Raw genomic sequence first — 27,807 nt, forward strand, 5'->3', positions numbered from 1 at the left:
GGCCTCAGTCTAATATCTGTCAAAATATAAATCAATAAGATCTGAAGACAAATGACTCGGTGCTGGAGGTTGCAAAGCCAAGCATCCCTGAGCTGAATCTGAATTCCGGCATCTCATATGAATTTCAATTATTCTTTTTGTAAACTTTTTAGATATGCATCACCTCGCTCTGTTTGCATGTCAGGTTATAAATCAGCAGCCCACACTCCTGATTCAGGGCCCAGTGCTGACTTCAGCACCGTCACACTCTATGGCAACGAGATGAAGGTTATCGACCAGGCCCATGGGCCAGAAAACAATACAAACTCCCAGTGTGCACCCAGTGGCACCGGGCAGAACATCTGTGCAACTGCACAAATCACCTTGATTTGTTTTCAAAACACATCAGCAATAACACAGAGGATACACAAGGGAGCTGATCAGTTTTTGACCCATGTAATCCTTCCTCAGCAAGCACTGTTTCCATGTTTGCTCCTTTTGTTATGCACAGCTTCACTTTTCCTCTCTGTAATTTTCTTTGAAAACATGACATTAGAGAGAATGCGGCACTATCTCCAAATTTGCGGCCATGATTATTCTTACCAGAAAGAGAAAAAAGGGAAATCTGATAACTCCAGATTATGTTGTAAAGTTACAGGCATGTGCTGCACTTGGGCGATTTGAATTTTTTTTTTTTCCGTGGATTTGAAATTCTGTAATAACTGCTATCGTGTGTATTTGTGCACTAGACAAAAAAATTTCTCTTGCAGCCATGGAAAGAAAGTAATACTGGTGAACAATACCCATGCCTTCCATGATTGGCAAACCTCAACTCATACCCCCTGGGAAGTTGTAGAAGTGCTTTATATTTCAAATTCTACCCACACACACACAAAAAGAAAAGAAAATGCTGCTGGAATGGATGAGCTCCACCAGCTGCCGAGACTTAGAGTGAAGATGATGTGATTCTTGGATTGGACTGAGAAGACATTTTCAATATTTGGCTCCGAGGTGTCAAAATTGTCATGCCACTGCCAAATGCTCTCTTAGAGATCAAACATTCTCTTTAATAAGACTGCCCGAGGGTTATGTAAGCTTAAACTCAAATATAAAGTCTTCCAATATGATTTCTTTCATTATTATTATTACACATTTCAGGAGGAGCGGAGCTACATGCTCATTTGGAAGTGAATAGATGGAACTGTCAAGGGTTTGTAGAAATCACCTGCAGACTGAGCTGAAGTCTGCTGGAGGTAATCTCACGCACAGTAATGTGGATTTAGCAAGAAAGGATGATTGGATGTTAAACCAATCCAGCAATACATAATATACCACATGTGGTAATACTCCAATCCACAATGAGCAATCAGGCTACTACACAAGGTGTCAGGGGAGCAATACATCTTAAGGCCCGTGCTGTGTGAGCACCGTCAATTACCAGTGCAGTGCTGCTCTGACATGAGACTGAATATTGTTTTTGGCATCGAAGGCAAGAGGGAGAAGAGCAAGACAGTGAGCAAGCCTAATTGTGATGTGCCATAATTTCCCACTCAGGGCCTCTCAGTCATATGGGTGAGGTCAAAGGTGCAATAGAGGGAGTCCATCGGAGGCAAGGCGTGCTGAAGTCATCTGTACAGAGTTATTCGGTGTGAGGTGAAGTCAACTTGGTCAGACAGGAGACCTAATCAGATTTCAAAGTAAATACAGTGCCGCCGGCTCCAGAAGACTGAGTCCAAACATTGCTGCTAATTGCATCTGTCTTCATTTTCTGCATCTCACTGTACAACAGCAGCAAAAGAGAAACCTAGATGGAACAGGGACTATTTCAAAACCGCAGAGAGCACCTCAACGTTACCTCAATTTTTAGGTCGTAACTGTTCATTTTAGAGATTGCCAACTCTGATTGCTTCTGTCAGAAATCAAAATATAATGCCTATGAAGTGTTTCTACTGGAATATTTCTTTCTTCTTCTTCTTCTTCTTCTTTATACACGGAGACTGAAAAGGAAAATATATATAGTCTTGTCCCGTTTGCCTTATGTGGGACAGAGCATGGAAACCTATGTAAGCACAGTCAAGTAGCACAATTTGCTGCAACTGATCTGCTGTATTGTGACATTTCTGTACAGGAGAGCTGCTCCAAGTTAAACAGACGCCTTATGTCAAGAGGCTTTTTTTTTTATTTATTTTTTTTTTTTTACCATCACCACATCCAGCTGCATCTCAAAGTTATGGACGGCTTGTTCACAGAGTGCTTTTACCATCATGTCCTGAAAGTCCCAAGAGTTACGCCCGCCACATGGTGTTTATTGTAGGTCACCATTAGGGCCCTGGCCCTCAGTGACACCTTGGCAGACGGGGGAAGGCTTCCACCCCAGAGGAGCGTGTGTGACTGTTTTAATGTGGCTGTTTCGGTATTCTGTGCTCCAGCAAAAACCCAACCACATATCAACTGACTGCCATGTGCAGACTTGAAAATTACAAGTGCAAATTACAAGCTGAGTGTAATTTAAACTGTACATACAATGTTATTAATTGTGTCTCTGACAGGCATGGTGACATTTCATTGTTGCCCTATAATGGTGAAGCCAGACTGTTTTTTTTTTTTTTTTTTTTTAAATCATATCAGTGTCCTACAAAAAAGAAGAAGTCATGGACAAATAATCATGTTGCCCTCTCACCGTTAGAGCATCGGCAAAGTATGCATAGCACTAGGCTATGGTCAGTGAGCAGCACTGGATATGACATCAAATCTCTGAAATGTCTCTGTAAGCAAGTTTGTGCTGAGTCCACATCAACAAGTGTGTAATGTGGTAAGAGAGAAGTGTGCGAGCAAGCATCCACAGCGAGGGGATGAGATTCACAGAGGCTCCTGAGGGAAATCAGAATAAAACGGTAGATTTGCTTGGAAAGCACATTTCATATTTTCAGAGGAAACCGAGATGCCGATTATCCTACCCAATACTTAAAAAGAGAAACATAAAAACGGCAATGGAGCGCGAAAACGACATCATCTGGATTGCAAATGCCTTCTGTACCTGCTATTTATTTTGGGATGTATTGCTGAATACTGCAATGCAAGAGAGGGACCTAATTTACCCTAAGGCTAAGTCTAGACAAAAACACTAAGGATTTTTTATTGTATGAATAAAAAATACGTAAGCTGTTTGGATGAATTATAGCACATCTCAAGCGTTATGAAAGTCTTCGACTTAATAATAATAATGCATAATCGCAGCAGGCATGTCCATGACGTAAGCACGGCGTACGTTATCACAAAGGAAAAGATGGCGTCGGTAGCAGAAATGTACGATGTAGGATGGGAAGGTAAGATTAAATATAAAATAGCTACTCTTCAAGTGTCACACAGCCACGTGTTCTTACTTTTTGAAAGCTTCTGGCGTTATCTTGCGCACTGACATGACGTGGAGTCGTCGCTGTTCCAGACTTAATATACGAGCTCTCAAGCTACCCTTTAAAGTGGTTAGCTAAACATAGTTAGCAAAGTGTGCGACCCAGTCAGTTTTATGTTCGCAGTAGTCAGTAACCGCTTCATTGTTCCTAGCTTCAGCGTAATGATGGCGTGGAAGCACCGGGAGTGTGCAGTGGAAACCGACGTTTGTCTCTTTGAAGAAAAGACACAGGGCTTGTTATCATTTTAGCCCGGTTTAGCCTAATGCAGCGGCTAACGGTAGCCACCACAGACTACGCAGGTGTCGGGTCCTGTAAAAGAGCTGGAACACGGCGACAGTAACGCAGTACTGTACTAATTGATGCTGCCTTTTCTCCGCCTGCACTTGTGTGCATTCATAACGTCTCCTAGTAGCTCGAACATTTTCGTGTCATGCTGTCAAATCTGTTAAGCTAAATACATGCATAGTATATGAAGTTTGGTGTGTGTAATGGTCCTAATATCGTAAATCTCTTCAGCCACACCGGTTCAAATGCCGGACAGGTTTGAGTGCATTTATAGGTAATAAAGTGTGATTTAGAAAAGCTGTATGTCGCTCACACTTGACAATCGTGTGGTAGAGTGCTACAGAAGTGAAGGTCTTGAAATAGTGAATTGTGTTGCAATCTGTTAATTATCTCAGTTTGCAGTTGTCCTTATTTGTCATTGTCTCTGTCCAAAGAGATGAGAGATAAGCTGCGGAAATGGAGAGAAGATAACTGCAGAAACAGTGAACAGATTGTGGATGTTGGTGAAGAACTCATCAGTGAACATGCATCCAAACTGGGAGATGACAGTAAGTGTGTCAAGGCTGAATAAATCTGAAGATTGTCATCTTATATCATTATAGACATGTTTTTTGTGTGTATGGTTAGGTGGAGCGTTACACCTAAGAATACTGATTATATTATATTATTTGGTAGTATTAAAACAGGTAACTAAACATAAAAGCAGAGAAAATTTTGTCTTTGTATGACAAATTCAAAACAACAGGAAAAACTTTATACTTGTAATAAAACAGTGAGTTGTTTGTTCCTTTTCACTAGTGGTGACCTTCAAAATTGCAGTATTTAGGCAATAGTTTAGGATTTAGACTTTGTAGTGACTAAAACTACTTAATAACCCTCAGTAAAATTTGTCAGTAATAATTTTCTTGTTCTTAGAGAGAATCAAAACGTTGTGGACTTTTTAATTTCTGGACATGATCTTGAGCTTACTGTGATGTGGACCATGCAGATAAGCAAAGACAGTTCTGAGAATACAAGTCTGGACAGGTGATAATGCTTAAAATGAAAAGGGGTGAACGGAAACAAGTTCATATTTTAATGTCTTTGGTTTGATGAGTAAACGTCGATGCAGAAATTAAATTGGTAGATTGTCAGGAAAAACACTAAAACATGATTATTTTCCAGAAATACAGTGAGCAGGAATACAGCTCTACACAGTTTAATAGTGTAAAGAAAAAAAGAATAAGGAGTGTATTCAGTTACCTTTCACAGTGCACACCATATTGTTATTCCTGTAGATTTTATTTATTGTTTTAGCTGCCCTGCTGCACTACTTCGTAAAACTCTCCCTTTTTCCTCAAATCATAATGATTTACAAACCCCTTAAAAGAATCGGACGCACACTTGACATGCTATGCTTTTATTGAAACCAACTCCTAAATTGGCTGTGAAATGAGATGGCAATTATCAAAACACGAGTTGGAATCATTAAAGTGAAGAAAAACTAAGGACATTTGTTTGTTTTGGCATAAAACCTTTTGGGTGGAGGCTGGGTGTATTTCATTTGGCTGAACATGTCTAGTTTACTTATCAAAGCTGCTGGCTTAACATGTTGCGCTGATTTCCATTAGTCAACTTGTGCAGGCACTCTGTTATGTGTTATAGAATGTTGTAATGTCACAGTTGACTTAAAGAAAAATTGTCAATAAACATTTCATATTTTTATAGCTCACCACAGAGTTAAACATGTTAAAGGGTTAGTGCGTGTTATGTTGGTGAGTCTCAGCATGACTTGCTTCACAAGCAAATAAATATAACATGGAAGAAAATGCAGAAAGTGTTGTCATATAACCACCTATAACACCTATGTAAATGTCCATTAATAATTTTATTGGTGTTGAAAAGTGTTGCAATGTTTGGATTGTTTAAGAATTAGCGGTATAGTTATATAAATGTCACCCACTTATCAAAATAATTTTATATCTTATTTCTTTAGAAACTGATATGTACAATCTTTGTATTTGTAATGAAAACAGTCACAATATGTTGTTAACCCGACCACATTTAGCAGATCAAACTTGCTTTGGCACAAAAACTACAGTCTGTGTTATAACAGTCATACAACCCTGAGCGAAACATCTCAGCATGGAATCTACAGAATTGTTAGTTTAACTACTTTAGTTTTACAATGCGTCAGCACTGTTTTTAAGAATATTAGTAATATTTGCAGGATTTTTTCTTCAGAATACAGCTGCACTCTTACTAAACCGCCCAAATTGTGACTGTTGTTTTTTCCCCTGATGCCTCAAGAGATAATTATATCCATACTAACACTTTGTATTGTATTATTATTATTATTGTATTCCACCTGTGTTTATGGTTGTGTAAATGCTTTCAAAGTGATCTGCAAAGCTTCTGCATCTAATATGCATTTAAAATGATTGTTAGGACTAATAAAAACATAGTTTTAAATAAATCTATTTATTTATATTTGTTGTACAGTCAAAGTTATTTTTAGGATCATTAAATCTAACATAGTCAAATTTGAGAAAATTCCCGCTTGACCCCCATATAAGCTTTTTTCACTACTTGGAAATCTATAGTTCAGTTCCCGTCCAGATGTTAATTCCACATGTTGAAGTGTCCTTGATCTAGATACTGAACCCCAAGTTGTCACTCTACTCACTGGAGTGTTGTGTGTCTGTGTGATAGTTATAAACCATGCAGTATAGTATAAACATAGGTAACATTTAGTACAAAGTACTTTTTTGTGCTCAAAGTAAAAAAGCTGTAATAATCCATTTCCCACTTACTTAAGCAAAAAAAAAAAAAAATCACAAAAATTAAATTCAAAATCTCACATTAAATCAGTGACATTTTTTAACAGTAAAAATTAATTTGAAACAAACATGCCCACTCTGAAAATTGACTGAAATTGAATTAACTGAAACCAGTTGAATCCAGTTGATATAAAAAAGTTTTATAATTTGAATGTACATGTGTGTTCCTGCTCTAAGAATCTTCCTTAAATGTAAAAATAAAACTACTGAAATTGAATACATTTTATGACCAGTTCACTGCTAGCAAATCAATAGTATGCCGGTAAAATTTTTCAGAAGGGTGTTTATGGATGTTAGTAATACGGCAGGGATGTTTTTAAGTAATATTCAGTGTATGTCAAAAGGAAAATAATAAATGTTCCATGATGTATTAAATGAAACAGAACAGTTCTGTTAATAATAATAATAATAATAATAATAAACTGTTGGTTCTCATTGTGGAAAGTGGAAAAAACATCCCATGCAGCTGTTGGGGACAGACTCTTAAGTCTCTATGTCAAGTGTATAGTTTAATATATCAAGTTTTAGATGTTATGACAGACAGTGGAATGGAAAGGGCGTCAACACTTTCTTCTTTGTCTGTGTGTTTTCTGCCCAGTATGGATTATTTATGAGCAGGTGATGATTGCAGCCCTGGACTGCAGTCGGGATGACTTGGCTCTGGTAAGTTTTCGTGGCACTTCCTCACACACCCAAAAGCTTCACTCTCTCACAACCATTACTACTTTGCAGCACCTGCGCTGCCAAATGTGAAAATCTGATTTTTATTTGGCCAAGTGGTCTTTACTTTGTCTGTACTTTGGAAAAACAGTTTAATAAGAACTGGAGTTAGTGGATGTAACAAATACATGGAGATGCACGCTTCAAGTGTTCACTGAACTTGGCTGTCTCTAACAAAGTTTCACCTTTTTTTTTCTCTTTAGGATTTATTTGTCACGTAGTGTCACGTAATTATTCAGAGTTTAGGTTCAGAAATAGAAAAATGGTCAAATCTGCATGCAAAACTAGAAGGGGGGGGGCAGTAATTCAAGTAGTTCATCTCCAGTCAGTATGGATGTGACAGCTCCCTTTGGCTAAATGAGTGACTCACCGAGTACAGAGAAGACTTGAACTCAATCATTAGAATTAGTTGTCTGTTGGCTATCCTCTCAGCACTTCTGCCAGACTTAAAAAAAAAAAAAAAAAAAAAAAGCAGAAGGACTAGACTTAAGCTGATGGATAGCAGATACGATCCAGGTCACACTGCAGACTTTTCCATCTCATTCATGATAATGCTGAATGTTATTGTTACTATTGTCTTCTCTTTCACAAATTCAAACTTTGTGTAGAATAGGAAGAAAAAGTGGAAGTAGGAGAATCTGCACTTTTAAAAAATATATTTTTCTTTTTTTAAATATAGTGATGTGGCTGTCCCAGTGTGTAACAGAGAAACAACAGTTCATTTAAGACAGTGAAGTTTGCCTTATGGGAGAATGTCTTTGTATTGTTGGTTGTTCAGTTAAGTCCCAAGACAGACCGTTTGTATCAAAGAAGCTTTGGTATTTGCGTGAGAGTCAGCGTAACATAAAGTTTAAATACTGCCATCTATAATTGGTCTCCCTTCTGCCCACATCCTTGCAGACCTGTCTACAGGAACTGAGGAAGCAGTTTCCAGATAGCCACAGAGTGAAGCGATTAACGGGCATGAGGCTGGAAGCTTTGGAAAGGTAAGCATTGGGAGAGAGGGCAGGCAGAAAAAAAGCACGGCCTTACTGTTATGTATGGTACTTTGAGAGGCTTGGGGACAAGAAAATGTTAGCAGATCCTAAGTGGTACAATGGTCTGGGTATATGTAAGTACAGTGTGTGGGGTAATGTGTGTTTATGTTGGATCACCTAGCATTCCTTTTGGAGAAAGAAGGGAATGGAGTGGGGAAAGGTTCAGTGCTGGGTAGTCCTGTGGCCCTTTAGACTGAGGTAAGGATTCCCGGGAAGGAAGTGGTTAGATCCCACTGTTATTCTGGGGGTCTCTCAGCACTCTCTGGTTTCTATTCTGCTGTTGTTTCCTTATTTTGTTACTTCTTATTCGCCTCTTTTTTTTTTTCCTTTTGCCTTCCCTGTTTTGATCTCAGTGCTTTAAGAGCGTCTTGGCTATGTAAATATTGAAATGTCACCACAATCAGAACAAGGAGTCTGAGGAAGGAAGATAAACAAGGGGGTATTTTAGTCTGTACTGAGCTGAAGTCAGGGTAATTCAATCTGTTTACTACCTCACTCACATTCCCCACCCAGATTACCATTGCTGGTTTATCGGTTATGTCAGAGTTTATGTGATAATTGAGAGTGATTGCTTCGGCACTGTCAGATTAAATAAACTCTACACTGGGATCTAATTGGCAGCAGACAGAGCTACACTTCAATGACGCAGCTTCAAACAGTAAGGGCCTTCCCCTCCACACATGCATATGCTTGCCCACACATACACACACATGCTTGGTCCCTAAATAAATAAAGCAAATCAAAGTGGCTCGTGAGTGGTTGCCTGGTGCCATCTGAAATCTCCCAAAGTGTGGCTGAGTAATAAAGTGAATGTGAGGGAAGCATCAGTGCTGGAAGTAAAGCTGCTCATTGCTAATGGGAACCAGAGGTGCTTCTGTCTGTTGCGGGAGGAACCATTTGTGATCAAGGAACCATGCTGTTGTTTGCTAAAACATCAGTGCTGCAGATTACTCCTTACAAGCAAAAAAACATTCTTTGGCGCCTGGTTTCACATCATAAGTGAGGAGCACATGCATCCGATTGCAAGATTTTTATTTATTTGTAACCATATATCCAGTATTTATAGCTCATGTATTTGTTCTTGTTGGCCCTGTCCAACAGTCTGAAGCACACTCTTTGGGATGCAGCAGGCTATCAGGTTCATATGCATGTTTTGTGGTAATGTGTGGGCCCAGAGAGAAAAAGACTGTTGCAGACCCAGACAGATGTAAAGGCAGCATTTTAATTTTGTTTAAAGGTGAAAACAACTCTACACAATCAAATGAAAATACAATCTGAAAAACAGGGAGTTTTATTTGTATTGATGTCATGAGCCATTGTGAAATTATATAAGCCACCGTATGACCAATAACCTAAACTTAAATGAAGGTTTTTCTTTCTATAGATTACTACTGATTTCTGTACAGCCTCATTGTAGTCCTAGAAACCTGCCATAATGTGTACAGAAACTTGATTGTCTTGAACTCTTTTTTCCAAACCATCTAATTTTACTTGACTGGGAATAGGGATTGGTTTAATTTTTAATAAAATGTTTTTTCTTCCCCCCACTTTCCCATGCTGAAGGTACGATGAGGCCAACAAGCACTATGATGCCATTCTCCAAGACGACCCCACCAATACGGTAAGGAAAGAAAAAAAGAAAAGTCCCCTGCATAGCGCTCTACTTTGCTTCACTTTGTGGTTTCAGCTTTTTGGAGGGCTTTAAATCTGTCGAGGCAATTCGGCGTTAGCGAGGGAGTAGCTAAGTTAAACTCCAGTTGGCCTCTGGCCTCATCCACACTGCTGATCAGCCTATCACCCACACAACTAAAAAGTGTTTAAGGGAGGGGGCCTGGGGGGGTGATTCATAGTCTTAGTCAGTGGCGGACATGTAAGTAAGTAAGTAAAATTTTATTTATATAGCACATTTCTAGATAAAAGATCACAAAGTGCTTCACAAAGTATAAAACAAAAACAGTCAAAAGTTAACAAAATGCAATTTTAAAAAGATGTGTTTTTAGCTGTTTTTTAAAAGTAATCACTGAGTCTGCAGATCTTAAGTTCTGAGGAAGAGAATTCCACAGTCTGGCAGCCACAGTAGCAAAAGCTCTATCACCCTTGGTTTTCAGTCTTGTATAGTGAATAACAAGTAGGCCCTGATCACAAGACCTCAGGGACCTACTAGGGGCATAGGGCTGTAAAAGTTCAATGATGTACGCTGGTGCTTGTTCTTGAAGAGCCTTAAATATCAGAACCAGAATCTTAAAGTGGACTCTGAATTCAATGGGGAGCCAGTGCAGCTGTATAAGCAATGGTGTTACATGAGAGTATTTCAATGTTTTTGTCAGAAGCCTTGCTGCGGCATTTTGGACAATCTGCAGACGCTCCAAGGAGTTTTTGTTTAGACATGTAAACAGTGAATTACAGTAGTCCAATTGTGATGAAATGAATGCATGAATAACAATCTCCAGTTCAGTATGAGATACTATGGGGCTCAATTTAGAAATGTTTCTTAAATGATAGAAACAGATATAGATGTTTGGTGGAAGTAAAGCGTAAATATAGCTCCGGTCTTTGAAGATGATGATTTACTGGGCCTTTTAGACCTCCACCCCAACTGAACAGGGATAAGCTCCCTTCCCTTCACCTTTGCTCTCTACTGGCTTCAGTTGCAAAGTGCTGCTGGATGTTAAGCTGGTAACACAAACAAGTCTGAAGTAATTCTCTGAAGCCCACTCCTTGCCATCTTTTCTTTTCAATTTACTATCCATCACTGTAAAATAACTTGCAGAAACTTGTCTAGCCAGTGTTCTGCCAAACCCACATACCTTAAACACAATGTACCTGCTGATAATTGTTTCCATAAGGACATGTGGCCATGCAAGAAAATAAATCTTTTAAAGGGTTTTTAGAAGAAAGCAGCTTGTTTATTTTGGCTGTAGCCCTCCCCCGTCTCCTGGTCCCCCCCCCCCCAAAAGATGTGCAACAGGTCCTGTGCCATGCTGACATATGGATTCCTTTAGATGTATTAGATATTTTCTTTCAGCAGGCAGTGTGCTAGAGACACATCATAGATACTTTGGATTTCATTTCACAACATCAGCTTTGTGCTTTAAACAAATAGGAATATGCTTGTTCTCCGTGTGTCATGGAGAAATAGCCTCCCTATCTTTATCTTGCAAGAGCTGCTGCCTCCCATCAGTCTGTCTGTCTCGCACTCACTTTATAATTATTTGTCGCTGTTTTACACTGAGATTGTAAATAATTTTTGCTGGTTAGTATAAATATAATTTTGTTTTACATTACAATTATAAATATACATTTTTATTTATCCACCCTTATGCTGGATTCAGACTACATAATATTGACAGAAAAGCTACAGAAAAAATAACTTTAGCATTACATCTTTCTTTAAATGTTGCATAACAGTTCTGTAATTACTGTAAGGCTTACCAAGGTAAAAATGGTGGATTCTGCCAGCTGCTGAGAACTTTTTACACCACTCAGCTGTGTAGAGCTGTAAACATGACAAAACAAAAGAGAAATTATACTTCTGTTGCAATTGGTTTAACATTCTTTTCCTGGAAATTGTTAGCTGGCACATCCTTCCTACCAGATGACATCATGCATATCAGAAACACTAGCTAGCATGATTGATTATGGAGCAGTGTGTTGTCTTTCAGTGTTCAGTGACTGACCGTGACTGTGTGTCATAACAGCTACTAGTGCAATGGTATTTTAACGAATACAAATTAAGCATCAGATCAAACGTCAAATTCAAAATGTTTTAGCTTTCATTAAGGCTAGAAATAACAAGAACTTGAAATTCAGTTTTTCCTCTGACTGTGATGATTTGTTGGTTGTTAGAGATAAAAAAAAAAATGCAACTTTTTCTAGAGGTAGTGACAATTTATTTTAAAACCCGAAAACTACCCTGAAAATAAGACACTCAGCAGGAGTCATATAAGGTTTATTGTTGGAATGATAATAGTTTTTTCCATACATAATGTAAAATATGGATGTAGCGACGTGCCTAAAATCCTGCATTCTATCTGAATGCCACCATATGGTGATAGCTGTGGTTGGGGAAAGAGAATTCAAGTCCAAGTCAAGTCTTTGGGAAAAATGTTTTTTGTTTTGTTTTGTTTTGGGGGTTTTTGTCACGTGACATCTGTAAACATTTTATTGCTGAGTAAATCTTGGTCATACTATGTTTCAAGTGGAGGATTATCTGTGGTATGAAGCTGCATGTTTATTGGCTAATGAGTTGTCAATTACAGTTAGTCAGTCATTAGACAATCCCTCCTCCTTTTCAATACATCTGGTCTTTTGAAACCAAGATGGCAAAAAAAACAACTTATCACAAGGCTTCAGAACAGGACTTTATAAACCAATGGATGATGTTATGGTAGTGTTATACTGTCTATGGGTTGTTCTGAAAACAGTGAAACAGATACACAGCTGTTGCTTTATTGAGCAGTAAGAAAGATAAAAAGTTTAATGAGAGGTTATTAGATTAGTGTCTGAGCTTAATGAGTGCAGTTATTGAACCAATCCGGAACCAGACCTGCTCTGGATCCAGCAATTGCAAGCATGGCTGTAACTAAAGCACAGAGCAAACATTGTAAGGATGGGTTACCAACAGTGATTTAATTTTTCAGTCATGATGCCTACCAATATTTGGTAGCACAAAAGTGTCATTGACATTTTTGTCATAGCCTGCTCTCCTGAATGACTCTGTCGGTCTGTTTCAAACAAGGAAATAAGACTCGGGTGATTGCAGTGAATATTCTGACACGCTAACGAAAATGAGATTAACGTTGCAAATTCTGTGATTTTCTTCCAACGCTGTCATTGTCACGTACAGTGATTGGCACTCAGCCAACTTATGTTTGGTTATTAGAATGATCTGTAGTGAATTGCTTTAAATATATCCACTGTTCTGATAATGTGAGTTGTAATTTCAGTGAGTCCCAGGACACCTCCCAGACATGGCACAGATCTAATGTAGATTGCAGGGACATACTCGGAAAGGGAATGGTCTGTTTCCTGGTCTCTGCGTGCTAGAGACTGCCACCCTTTCAAGCGTAGGCTGACATTCAAATATTGGGAGTGGAACAAAACAGACAAATATGTCCTCTGTCTCTGAGATGTTAACCTTAAACCTTTTTCCCAAAATCCTTGTCCTCAATGGGTGTAGTGATGCAGGGTGGAGCGACGATTCAGTGACATCACTTAGGTCACCTGTCTTATTGTGAGGGCTGCCTCCTCCCTACATGTTCTCCAACATGCTCTTACGATTCGGGCAGGGGATGGGCCTGAGAAATGGCGGAAAATTGGCGACCACAAGGAAGACTTGCGAGGCATCCCAGCATGCGAAGCACAGATTGGAAACTGAGCTGTTGTAATTACAGGCTGTGGAATAGATGTGGTACCCATTAACCAAAATTGTTGAATCAACAAAAATTGCTCAAGGTTTTTTTTTTTTGCCATGGCGCTGTCCAAAAAATGTTTCAAACTCTTAGCCCTTCCATTGCTTGCTATGTTCCAATACCTACAGCAATGAGCTGGCAAAATTCTTGTCTGCGTGCATAAATGCGATTTTTCCACCTTTTTATTTCTTCCTGTGAGCATTTTAGATTATGTGGTGCAAACAGCATTTGCAAAAAAGGATATGCTAGTTTAGGATTTGTTTAAAAATGAGTGGACTTAGTGATTACGTTAATATTAAATTCCAACGCTCTCATTTCACCCTAATTGTTCAATATAAAAAGCTAGTATTTCTTAAATAAGCCGCTGAGGTCACACAGACGACTTCTGAGGTTGACCCACAATCATATGCAATTAGAGATTCATTGCTAGACAAGAGTTTATTTGTGCGGGAAAAGCAATGTGAAGTTTAAAGCCTCACGTCAATGTTTATTGACCACATAAATGTGAAGTATACTCTGAAAACTCTTGGAAGCGTTTGACTTTCAGACTTTAAAAAAGGATTCGATTGTAACTTAAAAACATCCATTCTGCTGTGTATGGGTGCAAACATACCTGTGGGGAAAAATAAATAAATAAATGCATAAAATACATTTTTAACCTGTTTCACACATGTCCAGTGTGCTAAGTGTGCCACCTGTGTTGTGTGTTCATGTCTCATCATAGGGAACGAATGCTATAGGTCAACTCATGGTGCAGTGTTGACACAAATATGCTAGTCTGTACTCTTTGAGTGTCCTCAGAGCATTAATTAAAAAAAGAGTCATAACAACAGAGGGATCAGATAGTCAAATGCCAGGTTTTTGTTTTTTTTCTAGATCAGTAGCTAGAAAAGAACAGGGAGGAGTAGGTTGGAGTTACTTTATGTTTAATAAAGTGCTATGACTTTTCAGAGCAACAAGTTCCATATGTTCTTTTGAGCCCAAAGATGTTCTTTATCCAAGAAAAAGGGGGGGGGGGAGACAGAGAGAAGTGGGTGTGTGATGAGGAAAGATCTTACTTGTATCTTTAATCTGAAGTGAGTATAAATTCTAATTTCATGATAGACTGCAGATTAAATTGGCGCCCTCTTTGTTTTAATAGTCTGAATACAGGTAGGCAATAGAATTGTGATGCACAATGTTGCTGTATGGATACAAAGCGTGTCACTCCAACTCGAGAGTAGAGGGCCAGCCTTCTTATCTCTTCTCAGATTTTATTGGGAAAGTGCTGACCAGTTGTAGTGAGCACATCTCTCTCCTTTGAAGAATTTCAGGACACTATTCTTCATCTGTCTTGTTAGCTTCTTGAACAATAAGTTGCAGCTCAAAAATGTGCAGTCCAGATCATCCAGCCTTATTAAAGAAGAAGGTATTAAAAGGAAATAATTAGCCATTCACGGTTCACTGCTGGTTGATAAATTCATGAAATGTTAATTTTCTCTCAACTTGCCTGCATTCTGCTTATGTTAAAATATTTCTTTCCTTTATGACGATGATGTCTTGTTGCACAGCGCTCCTTTTATTTATTTTTTTCGGTTAAAGCTGCTGTGTGTCAGCAGGTCTTTGTCCCAGCTTGATGGATAAGTGGATTTCTTATGATGGCATTGTCAGAGGAGACCCAGATTTACAGCCCCTAGACATGACTCATACACAGCCCTCAATGGCTTTGGTTATGAGAGGAAGCCCCACTCAATCAAGTGCCAGTCCATAAATAAAATAAGCTGTGGCAGGGCAGTGCACTCCTAATGGAGCAGCAGCCCCTGTTAAGGTTTTCACTTACTATCAAAAGGAGAAGAAGGAGGTGGTCTGGGGGGAGTCTAACATTTGGAAAAGTCAGGGCAATACTTTCTAATTCAGATTGATGAGAATCTAATCCACCTTAAGGTCAATTCAACATCAAAATGAAGCGGAAAGCAATTTCAGCTGATGTAAGTCAGGCTGGTGCAGCGCTAGATGCGTGCTGTGCCGGCAGGAAGACAGGCGTTGGGGTTTGGAGGAGTGTGCCATTTTCCCCACTTGGTTAGGGGATGACTCACCACTTTATCTCAGCCACTGAGCTCATTCCAACTTCCAAACATTGACTCATAATGTGTGCCCGTATCCCGTTGGACATGGTCGCTAACTATCTCCAATTATGATTAAAGTCCCGCAGTAACAATATGAATAAACTTAACAAAGTTAACTTGACAGAGTCTTGTCTTTTTGACTCTGTGGCTGTTACTTTGGAAAGAAAGTTTGCAGTTTTTTCTTATAGAAAATGATTCATTGTCATAATGGAACTTTAAGAAAGCTTGTGGTACACTGAAAAGTGAAACACTTAGACTCACAACTCTTACACTCCCTCATGCTCTTTACCCTCTCAACCACTTGAGAAGCTGAGTTCCTAATCCTGTTTACACTCTGCTCTATAGGCAGCAAGGAAGCGCAAGATCTCCATACTGAAGGCCCAGGGGAAGAGCACTGAAGCCATCCGGGAGCTCAATGAGTATTTGGAGCAGTGAGTGTTTGTTACAAGGGGGGGGGATCAGCCACCCCTTCTCTTCATCTCCCCAGATTTTTATTTTAATTAAAAACGAACCTGCTTTCAAGAGTGCTGGCATGATTTGAGCATAAAATGCCAACAAATGCTGTCAGCTGCAAGACTGTCATTGTTATTATAATACACAGTGGTTGCTTAATCCTAATATTTTTTTCTTTAATATGTTAGTTTCATTTATTGTTTTACTCCTCTGGAGGAAGAGAATTTAATGTCAGTATTTGCTTACAGGTTTGTTGGAGACCAGGAAGCATGGCATGAGCTGTCAGAGCTCTACATCAACGAACATGAGTAAATCCATTTTTATATTTTAACCAAAACTATTGTAGTATTCACTTCCCTGAAAGCAGAGCCAAATTTCCTTGTATATATACTTTTTCATGTGCCTGTTCTATGTACAGCTTTAAAAAGCTTGCATTCTTTGTGGTTATACTGGGACCCACCTTTGCAGTTACAATACCCAAATCCAAACACTATTCAAGTCAAACATTTGGTATGGTCATTATGATCAAACTGATGCATTGTTTTATACAGTTGGAGCATAAACAAACCCTTTTCTTTTAGATAAAGGATTCTCCAATATGTGATTTTGTAACAGCTAACACAGGGCACAGCATCACCATGTTCATCATAGTTTATTAACAAATGCACATGGATTGATCTAGACATCTTGTGTAGCAAAAATTGGGTATTTAATTGTTGTTTGAGTGTGAGTTGTCGTGTCAAGGTTATCAGATAAAAAGTGACTTGGTACAGCTGCTTCATGTTTGGGTTGCTTGTCTCAGGACTTCGCATCATTCTGATGGCTTGATCTCCAAAGGCCCGTTGGATGGCCACAATGGAAGGCGTTGAGATGCCTAACTCAGCCAGGGGTCTGAATAGAACCCTGGCTGCATTTGCCACATAAGACTGGTTTAATAGGATTTCAGGCTTAAGCCCCCACTCCTACATATGAGAGCAGAAAGACTCCCCAGCCTGATATCTCAGTTGCCAGGGAGAACTGCCAGACAGACAAGAGCACTGTAAGAAAAAAATAATTTTGTTTGTGTCACTCTTCATCCTTCCTTAATTGTCTGGGGCTCAGAAGTTAGTCAAGCGGTGTCTGTAGTTTAACAACATTTTTTAAAAAAAAATATATGTGTGTGTGTGTGTGTGAGAGACTTGACTGTTGTTGCTCTGTTGCTCTGGTAGGAAGGCAGCAGCAGCAGGAATGTGTAGCACGGTGAGAAGGCTACTTATTGGATATTTCATGCTTTGTCTGGGAGGCTTTATTGCTGTAGTAGCCAGAGGAAATCCTAGGGTGAGCGGATTATCTCCAAGCTTATCCCAACACTTCTAATATCACACCATTCACTCCCACAGCCCTCTATCTACAGGCGTGTCAATTTCTTTTCTTTGTCTTCTTTATTTTGGGTTACAAACTCCCTGTTTCCCCTCCTCCTCCTCTTCCGGATAGTGAGGCATTATCACCACTCTTTTCCACAGGGATAGATCAGGAGGCAGAGGGAGAGGACACTTGCTGTGAAATTCCCAGGAGAAGGTGGTGGCACTTTAGCCGCCCCCCTGCCACTAGAGAAAACAGAAGTTGATGGAGAAGCAAAGCAAGAGAAATAAACTCTCCTCCCCTCACTGCACAACACCCTGGAAGCTAAAAATAAACAAAGCAGTCTGTCTCTGCCTTGCTGCTGTTAGGGTTGTAGTAGACAGCATTAACAGATTAAGAATGTAATTAATAGCCTCTGAGCTGACACTGTTAAAACAATCCTTATGCCACTGATGTTTAGACAGGAGATTATTTTGTCTGTTGCAAGTATTGCTCATAGCCACTGTTGGAATCTGCTGCTGGCTCTCATTCTGACCCAAGTTATGAGCCTGTTCAACCAAATTGGACTGGTCATCCAAAATTGCAGGATAAATAGTAATAATTTTTTCAAGCATACTTTGAATCCATTTTTGTCCAATGCATAGTCAGAATGTGGTATTAAAATGGGGGGTACGCCACTGCTGACGGTTTTACTAACCTCCAAAAGAAATAAATACAGAGTCTCACACATGATGGTGACACTACCCTCGCTCAAGCACTGTGGTGTAGAGGGAGCTTAGAAGCTGCAATAAAGAGCACATTGGGTTAGAAGCTTTTGTTGAAGAGTGGAAGAGGTACAAATTTGGCTCCAGTACAAGACTGATGGAGCAGGCTCTGGTGTGTAGGCCACAGCTATTGCACGAGCACATCTGAAAGTCTTTATAGAGAGGAAGTAGTAATTGTAAGCAGCCCCCAACCTCCCAAGCCCTCTGATCTCCCTTTCTACTCAGCCCCTTTCCACTGTTTTTTTTTCTCCTTTCTGTGTCCCCACCTTTCTTTAGCTCCTATGCTCTTAATTTTTCAGCTAGTTACCATGGCAGACTTCAGGTATACTGATAAGTTTTTCATGTTATTTCAAGCATCAGTCGGATCATTTCATTTCTCACAAAAGCAATATAAAAAGCAAAATGCGTCTTTGCATTTTGCTTTTTTTTATGAAGTGAGAAAATTGAGAAAAGTCTTTAACAGGGTAAAAGCCTGTTCACACAAGCAAGATTTTTGTTTTTCAGCTTATTCTTTGATAAAGTTTGTTAAGTTATATGTAAAATTTTGAAAGGCAAATAAAAATACAGAATTCCTTAAGATATTAAGGCTTGACTACAAAACTTTGCCCATTTTCTGTTGATAGGTCTGCTCTGTCTCGGCTGTGTGCCTATGTGCTAGCTTGCATTTGGTTAGGTGTGCAGACGTTTTATGGCTTTATGTCCAATGATATACTGTATCTTAGCTTGTCTTGGCCTGGTCCTGTGAGGGGGGGAAACTGTGTATTAGAAGTGGAGTGGCAGCAGATTAGTGTGAGGTCAACAGCTCAGCAGTCTGCTGCTGAGAAGTGATCTCATCTGAGTATAGGCACAGTGTGCCAGCTCTTACTGTAGTGCTGACCTCAGGAAGGTAGTTAACTACACATTAAAGACAGGAAAAACACACAGATGGACACAGTGTCCCCAGTGGAGGAAGAATCACCACACTAGATAGGCTTTTACCTTAGCAAGCTGTCTAGACCGAATACCCTTTATTGTAAGCGTGTGAATAAACCTCTCATCTGGTGGGCCTTTATATATTATAAGTCTGTCACCTGTGAAATGACGTGTACCCTGTGCAGTCTCATCTCAGACCTGTGAATTTACTGAGCGTACCCGTTGTGCTTCACAGTTGAACAACCTAAAGGATGACACATCCACAGCTGTATCAAGCTTACTGTTTTCTTTGTCGCTTCCACAGCTATGGAAAAGCTGCATTTTGCCTGGAGGAGCTGATGATGATCAATCCTCACAATCACTTGTACTGTGAGCAGTACGCTGAGGTAGGTAACCACCTGGATGTCTGTCACCAAATACAGAGCTGGTCATATGTTGTTTATTCAGATGTCATGTTGTCATTGCTTGAGCTGCCCTTTAACACAGCTTGTTGCTTGTGTTTAATGCCTCCTCACACAGGTGAAGTACACTCAGGGGGGGCTGGAAAACCTGGAGCTGTCCAGGAAGTATTTTGCCCAGGCGCTGAGGCTGAATAACCGAAACATGAGGGCATTGTTTGGTCTGTACATGGTGAGTGCTGCTTTGAATGAAGAGAAAGTGGGAAAGAAATACAACAGTGGTTGAGCCTTTTTTTGTAACGCTGTGGTTTTTCAAGGTTGAGGCTGGCCACAGTGTGTCAAGACTGTACTTTCTCTATCTCTGTGTGTGTGTGTGTGTGTGTGTGTGTGTGTGTGTGTGTGTGTGTGTGTGTGTGTGTGTTTTTTTGGGGAGAGCTCTCAGACGGGTCAGCTCGCTGCTGACTCAGACGGTGAACTCCAGCACTGGAAAAGCCTGCCCCTCTGGAGCCCTTTATTTTAGTAATAATACCCCCTTGGTGAGACTTTTTCATGTTTATGACTTGAATAAATAAAGTAGTTATGGGCTAAAAAGGAGAAAAGCATAAGGAAGAGAGCAGCACAGCTGTTGCCAGTATTTTGTGACTGCACTGGCAAATTATCCAATCAGGTTCCAGTTTAATTGGAATATTGGCCAGATAGCCCCTTCATCTACATATTTGTTTAAACAGGATATTGTGTGCTAGTGCCAGTGCATCATATGTAAGGGAGACCTGACATAAAAACACAAACAAAGCAATGCAGGGAGCAATAGGCAGAAAGTGGAAGCAGCTCTTTACGCAGCGAGCCCTGGTATTTTCCTGTTTTCTGGACTGGGATTCTTCATTTAGTCCAAACACCTCACAGCAACCCACACCCTCTGAAACATCACAGAAGAGGAGCAGTGAAGGTCAGCTCCAAGACATTTAGTCCTGCTAATTCTCAAGTCTGACTGGCGAGAGAGCAGGTTTCTTTTTTTATGATTATTATTATTATTTTTTTTATATATCGTCCAAAGACCCTTGGGTCTTTAAAGGATACTTCAGGTGGTTATTTATTCTTGTAGTAGTTAAAGAACTGTCTTAATGTGTTTTGCACATTGTCAGCTAGCCTCGATGGTCCAAACAGTGACAGGTGCAAGTTCAACATAAGGGAAAACTTTCACCATCTTACACCATCTGAGTCAGTGTGGCACAAGACCTGGTAGCACTGACCACAGACTGGTTGTGGACTGGTAACTTACACCACTCACTTGGGGATTCCCCTCCACAGTCGTGCATACAGTTATTCAGGGATAGCCTGTCTGTGTTGACATCATCTAAATTGAGGTTTCTCTTGAGTTAAAAAAAATAGAAATAAAAAAAAAAGCTTACTAAAAAAATACAGAAGCCAAACCATTTTACAGAAAAAAAAAATAGGGCCAGGTTGATTGGTGCGTAGCTAAAGTTTCAGCACACTGGTAGGTTGGGCTTTGAAGTGCAGGCAGGGTAAGCCCTCTGGGGTTTGCTGCGTGGAGATGATGGCAGGAACATGGGAAAGACATGGGATTTGTGGTTCGGAGGGGAGCTGTCGGGGCAGGCAGAGACCGTGATTCACATGGCGCTCCTTTCACTGCACGTCAGGCTTTTTTCAAAACATACAAGGTCCTTTCATCGGCGGGAATCAATAGTGTTGGAGAAATTAGGCCCTGTTAAGTGACAATTTACGTATGAAGCATTAAAATGCTCACTTTTTCCTCTCCGTAAATGATTTCCCCTGTGTCATCAGGCCAAGGTCTGTTTTTTCTCTTCATTCTGCCACAATGACTAGTGGAGTGGTAGATGGTAAGAGTGGTTGCACATTCATCTCCATTACGCTTTTATTGCTGTTTCACCAAGTTTTGATATAAGAACACCCCTTCCCCTGTTCTCTCCTTTGCATCTTCCTTCCATCTTGTTTTTTTCCTTCTAGTCTGCAAGTCACATCGCTGCCAGTCCTAAAGTTAGTGCCAAGGTGAAGAAGGACAACATGAAGTATGCCGCTTGGGCTGCCACTCAAATAAATAGAGCCTATAAGGTGAGTTACAAATAGAATCTAATGTGATGTGAGTGCACCTAGCTTTTAATTTTTCTTTCTTTGGTGTCTCTTTCCTGCTGAAAAACATTTTTCCCCCACATCAATCTTCATTCTACCAGACACTGAAAACCACCGATCAGACTTTTCTGCTATGTTGCAGCTTTCATGGAGTATTTGCACACAATATTCAGAGATCCTAAAATCCCCCTTATTTGCATAGAATGTGAAAAGTATTCACCACCCAGTATTGACCCTTAAATGCACAGCAGTCCTGTAGGATGCCTTTGACTTGCATGGCTATAATAACAGCCCTGACGTCTTTTACTGTGTCTGGGTACATTTACTGTTAATGTGTTGACTTAAGGCCACAGCGTCTGCTAAGACTTTATCCTGCAAACTGGCTTCACAGATGAGCTTCTTGCAGAGCCACAAGCTGATTCTCAGAGGACAACACTAAACTATAGCGTGAGAGTAGTCTACTTCAGTCTTTCTCAAAGTGGCTGATTTGAGGAAAAGTGTAGGAGGTTCATAGCAGTTCCAAAAACCGTTTACGAATGTTGTCTGATTTCTTCAGTTCCAGTGTTTAACTAGCTGCTGTTTTAATATTTTACAAACAGATTCAGTCTTCCCTGTGAGCCAGTCTTCCATTAAGTATTTGCTTTGCCCTATTACTGTAGAGAGCAAAATTTGGGAGAGAGAGAAAGATAAAAAGGAAGCCATAAATAAGGTTAATAAAGGATGGATGTGGACATGCATGCATGTATTTGCTGCTTTAGCAAGGATGGGGCAAAAGTAAGGAGTTTGTCAGATGGTATCACTAAAATGGTTTACAGTGTCGTCCTGGCAACCAAAGTACGAAAGCATAAAGATTATTTGCCATACTTGCCAGATGTGTTGCTTATTTGGGCACCAAACGATTGTAATGTAATAAGTGGTTCCTCACTCAGCTTCTGTGGGTCCTACAGAAGCTGAGTGAGGCTTCCTGCTGAGCCTCTAAAGACCTTGTCTCACCACATTTGACTCTACTTGCCTTGTAGGCACGTTTCACATGTTGAGCCCTCAGTCTGACAGTTCTGTTGGAAAAAGTGTGCATGTAACATGATGGTGAACTTTTTTGCAGAAGTGTCACAAAACGGCTCTAAGCTGTCACTTGCTCCTTTGATTTGAGTGAAAAAAGAATAGAAATAAAATAAAAATAGAAGAGCTGTCATTGAAGTGGTACAGCTTATTTGGTTTAGATTAGCACTTTTATATTTGCAGAATGTCTTGATAAATTTAAAAAATGTTGAGCTGGCTTAGTCAATGTAGAATGTCTTCACTGATGTCAAATGCATACTACTTTTCACTTTGATCTTTGTGCTTACTGACCTTATCCTGTCTTAGAAAAGCTTTGATCTTAGCAGGGGAAAAGATGAATATCCCACACTCATAGCATTTTTTCATATATCCAAGACTTAAAATAAGAAAACAGCCCTGATGGGTTTTTTTTTGGTTAAAATAGTGAAACTGTATATTCTTGGAACTTCTCATTCCTAAGAAAAATAGCATCTTATTGGGCTTTACCAGAAAGTTTTTAGATGTTGTTACACAGTAGCATAACGAGGAGTGTGTTAAAGGCTTTAATCAGAGACAGGAAACACATCTGTAATATAATTAATGAAAGAAATTGATTGTTTGGTACATGATACACTTTCATAGTGCCTAACTGTATAAAGTTTTTATTCTCATTAGTTTTATAGGAAGAAAAAAATCTTTGATGTATTTTTTTCTGAATTGACCAGTTCTGTAACAATTTATATTTTTTCCCAGGGATTTAATGTGCTTAAAAAAAATAATGGCCAAGATGAAAATACTCTGGGCCAAGTTGTAATAGCAGGCTAAAGTAGTAGCTACTCTTAAAGGCCATTGGACAAGTGTGTAAAAGCTAGATTATGTGTGATTTTGACCCTGTGCTGACGATAATGAAACACCTCAGTCAGTCACACCTTTGTCCTCCAGGGAGCATGATGTGAGATTCATCGCAGCCCTCTGCTTCTGCCCTGCTCTGCAACCTCTAGTATTTGTTTAGTTGCCTAGTGGAGTTGTGTGGATTTCAATTCAGCTGTGAGCGTGTGACCACATTACGTGTATGCATACCTGGCTGCCACCATGTGTCACGTGTGCTTCTTTTTTCCCCCCTTCTTCCCTTTGTTGTGTGAGATGAGTTAAATGACAAGGTGTGAGGTTGCCTCTTTTATTTCTTCGATCTCACCTAGGGTAAAATGACTCTTGAGATTTTTAAAAGGGAACAGTGGTGTTGCCCTCCATCAGACAGCTGCTGGCTGCTGTGCGCTTGTGCTGGCTGATTGATTGCTCCTTTAAAGCGTCGCCCTTGTCAGTCGTCCACTTTTATTAGGCTCCGGTACCTGGTGATTGTCATACCTTTGTGTGAGGAAACTGTGGGCAGGTGAGCGTACGAGGGAGCAGACATTGGTGAGGGGTCATGACTGACAGGGTTGCATTTCAAAAGAAAAAAGAAAAAAAAAAAGTAATTACTGTGGTGAAGTTGGATGTGCAGGAGACCTGGAGATGTGTGGGTTGTTGTTCCATCAGGGGTGAAAGTAGTACTACATAGCCTGGCCTCTTTTCCTAACTCTCTAAACAAATTCTCTGATTAGCTCTTCTGTCACGGACAGAGGCTCACACTGCGTCATGACTCCATTATCAGATGCTCTAAATAGATGTGGAGCTGTCTAGTCTGCTCCTACTTGTAGAGCAGAGCAGGAGTTAATGTGGTGGTCTCACCTCAGGCCGAGGAGATAATTGACTACTGGGCTCAGAGTAATGGCGCATTAGACAGCAAAGCAATGAAATGCACAGATCATTATAGCTACCCCACCACACAAACACACACACACACCCTAAATCTAGAAGAATGAGTCACCCTTGGAAATTACACACCCAATTGTACACCTTAGCCAACTGCCTTCTCTTAGTTGGAGTTTGGCAAAAGGAGAAGGAAAAAGCTTTTACCATGGAAATACAGTATGGACTAGGTTAAGCCTACATTTATTTCCTGTTTGTAGAGGCTTGAGGACCAAACGTTGAGTGACTAAATATGTCACAGCAATAAATCAGTGCTTTATGGTATATGTAGAATTTTAAATAATCTGCTTAGCTGTGTTATTCCTCAAACATCCCAAGCATCATTTTTTTTGGTCACACCAGCCCTCTGCATGCCTTTCTTCACTACATCCATGAACCTCCTCTGTGGTCTTCCCTTTTTCCTCCTGCATGGCAGCACCATATTCAATGTTCTTTGTTCCTCCTCTGCACATATCCTCACCATCTCAGGCTTACCTCTCTAACTTTGTTTTTAAACTGCTCAGACTGATTACAGCTGCATGTGTCAGCTCAACTGTCAGTAAAAGTGTCTGTGTGCTATTACCCAATGGATTAGCTATGAAAATATGAAATTAACCATCTTATAATTGTTAAGAGACTGAGACCACCTCTAAACATGTTAATTTCATTACTGAAAACAAGACTCACTTTTAGGGATGGCGTTAAGTGGTCCCTTCAGGAACTGCAGTTCTTCAGCATGTGTTGGCATGCTAACATGCCAAATTTGAAGAATGACATGCTGATTATTAGCATTTTGTTAATCTGATTTTGATTCTATTATTATGCTTTTACATTTTGCATGACCTCAACCTGCTGACTACATGAATATAGAGCCTTAGAACTGTTTACTCTGGATTTACTCACTGCATATATGTTGTAGTTTACTATACAGAATTGTCATAACATACAGTAACTACAATTAAGTGAAAATGAGCAGGGCACATAACTTTTATCAGCTGATATCATTTGCCATGTTTGTCTTTCTTTAGACATGGTTACAGACAAAATTAAATCTATGCCTGTATAGGTAAATTTAATTGAACTGACCCGTTTTGGGCCCCTGGTTCCTTGCCGATGGTTAAGGAAGTCGCCTTCCGTAGTGGTATTTTTTGAGGGGGTGCCTTATCCGTGGCAAAGTTAAATCGGGTAGAAAAAGTGTGTGCTTCTGTGTGTTTGCATGAGTAATCTGATACATGTCTGCGGATTATAATTTGCAGCACTTCCTGCAAAACCCTGTGGACACAGTGCAGAAATTAGAGTAGGGTGTTACATACTTCTATACTAGAGGCCATGGAAGAGGACTAATGTGGGCATCCTGTCTCGGAGCGCACTCAAAATGAAAATGGCACTTACGCAACAGTTGAGGAAAAATCCTGATTGGAGGTATTATTTTACTTTGCATGACCCATTTACCAATTCTATTTAATGACCACTGTTGCGTCTCTGATTATTTCTGCTTCTATGCTTCTCCATTCTAAATGGGGAAAAGGATGTTTTTGGTTAGTCGTTGAAGCATGCTATTGGGTGGATGAGGTTATCTCTGATTCTGTGAAGCTGTGTTTAAGTGTGTTTGGCTCTCCATTACGTTAGTTGGCAGAGAGATCTAATGAGTTGATGTCCTCTTTTTTCCCCTTCTTTCCACCCTTACTCTGTCTCTGCCACTCACCTTTGTTCTCTGACTTGCAGTTGGCTGGTCGTGGGACCAAGGAGAACAAATGCTCCATGAAGACGGTGGAGGAGATGCTGGAGTCGATGCAGATCACAATGTCCTAGACGCCCTTGTGTACATCTGTCCTTGGAGCAACATGGCAGCTCAAGTAGCCTTGCAATGTGACCAGAGTGGTTGTAGAAATTATTATTTTTTAATCAGGTTTGGTTCTGTAAGAGGACATTTGTTATGCTCAAACACATTGATTTTGCCACCTGCCTGGGAGTTAAATCCACATATTTCAAAATTACTAACAAACATATAAAGTGTCTCCACAGATTGGACTGTAGCCCTCCCATTTCTAGGTTCTTTTAAGTTCAGCTAATATCACTAATTACTACATTTGCATTAATGATATGACTGTAACCAGGACAAAAACAAGCTGTACAGTAAATGTTATTCTTAAGAGATCCCACATGTCTGCACTGATGTCTGCTACTGTCTGTTTCCATTCTATCTGTAAATGAAAAAAAAACAAAAACTAATTTAATAAACCAACTTTCCCCCCCCCCCCCATTTTATTTTATTTTTGTTAAATCTTTTAACATGTTTTCATAGAAGTTGAGTATAAATTTTCTACCCATCTGTGTCAGTTTAAGAGCAGGATACGTAGGTTGTTTTTGGATTTCTGTTTGTTGGCAAATTTGCACCTGCAATAATTGTCCTGGACGATTTAAGAAGGTCATCTGTCATTAAGGCAGCAGCAGGATCAGAGGTATGACATATTCCACTGCTTCTCAGTTACCCCTCTGAACAGCATTTGAAACAGCTTTATTACACTTGCGATTAACTCTGTCATTAACATGCGGCATCTTGTTAAAAACAAAAAACAAACTGTTCATAAAGAGAGTGCATTCATAAGAGGAAGGGAAGAAAAAACATCTTAGTTCTGGTAAGTTTTGTTACTTCTGCCGTTCACTCAGTTCACTCAGTTCTGTGATGGTTGAATGTGAATCCCATCCAAATGTGCACCTCAAGTTGTTGCTCACCCGTGCGGGGTCAGCTGTTACTTCCATTTCTTTTGTTTATTAAGTCAAGGCAATTGTCTCATAATTTCACTCTTCGGCGGATGGAAAACTTGAGTGTCGAGTTTATGGTCTTTTTTTGGACAGCGTTTAAGCTGAGAGAGTAACTAGCCCAGAGCTGGGAGTGTGGAAAGCCATTTTCTCAAGTTTTTAATACTCTCTGGCCTTGGTCAGTGGATGAACGTGTCTGCATTTGATTTTTCTCACCAATCTGATGGAATCGGTAAAAACCAAGGGACATTTGAGAAAATGCAGACATGAATTATTTTTTACAGGAAAAGCACTGAGGCTAAATTGAACTCTTGTAGTTGCACAATTGGAGTAATTTGATTTGAAGCTGTGTGTGTGGTTTTTTTTTTTTTTTTTTAATTTTTAATGCTCCCATGCACCCATGTAAATATTTCAGTACTTCAGAAGGTCATTTATGAACTTATAAAAGCTGAATAAAGGTTGTCAATCAGTG

General features: G+C 39.8%; 1 protein-coding gene across 1 annotated transcript; it reads left to right on the forward strand.

Annotated features, from left to right (window-relative positions):
* The first annotated feature begins 3,222 nt into the window (after window positions 1–3,222).
* emc2 (ER membrane protein complex subunit 2) lies at window positions 3,223–27,807 on the forward strand. Its single transcript, XM_084943273.1, has 11 exons — window positions 3,223–3,305; window positions 4,112–4,225; window positions 7,095–7,159; window positions 8,117–8,202; window positions 9,817–9,874; window positions 16,115–16,200; window positions 16,471–16,530; window positions 19,544–19,625; window positions 19,759–19,869; window positions 21,624–21,728; window positions 26,298–27,807. Exons 1-11 carry the CDS (start codon window positions 3,266–3,268, stop codon window positions 26,382–26,384), a joined length of 894 nt encoding a protein of 297 aa, XP_084799399.1. The 5' UTR covers window positions 3,223–3,265; the 3' UTR covers window positions 26,385–27,807.

Source organism: Perissodus microlepis, chromosome 11 (genome assembly GCF_051167445.1).
Source record: "Perissodus microlepis isolate ML-2025 ecotype Zambia chromosome 11, ASM5116744v1, whole genome shotgun sequence".
Taxonomy (NCBI): domain Eukaryota; kingdom Metazoa; phylum Chordata; class Actinopteri; order Cichliformes; family Cichlidae; genus Perissodus; species Perissodus microlepis.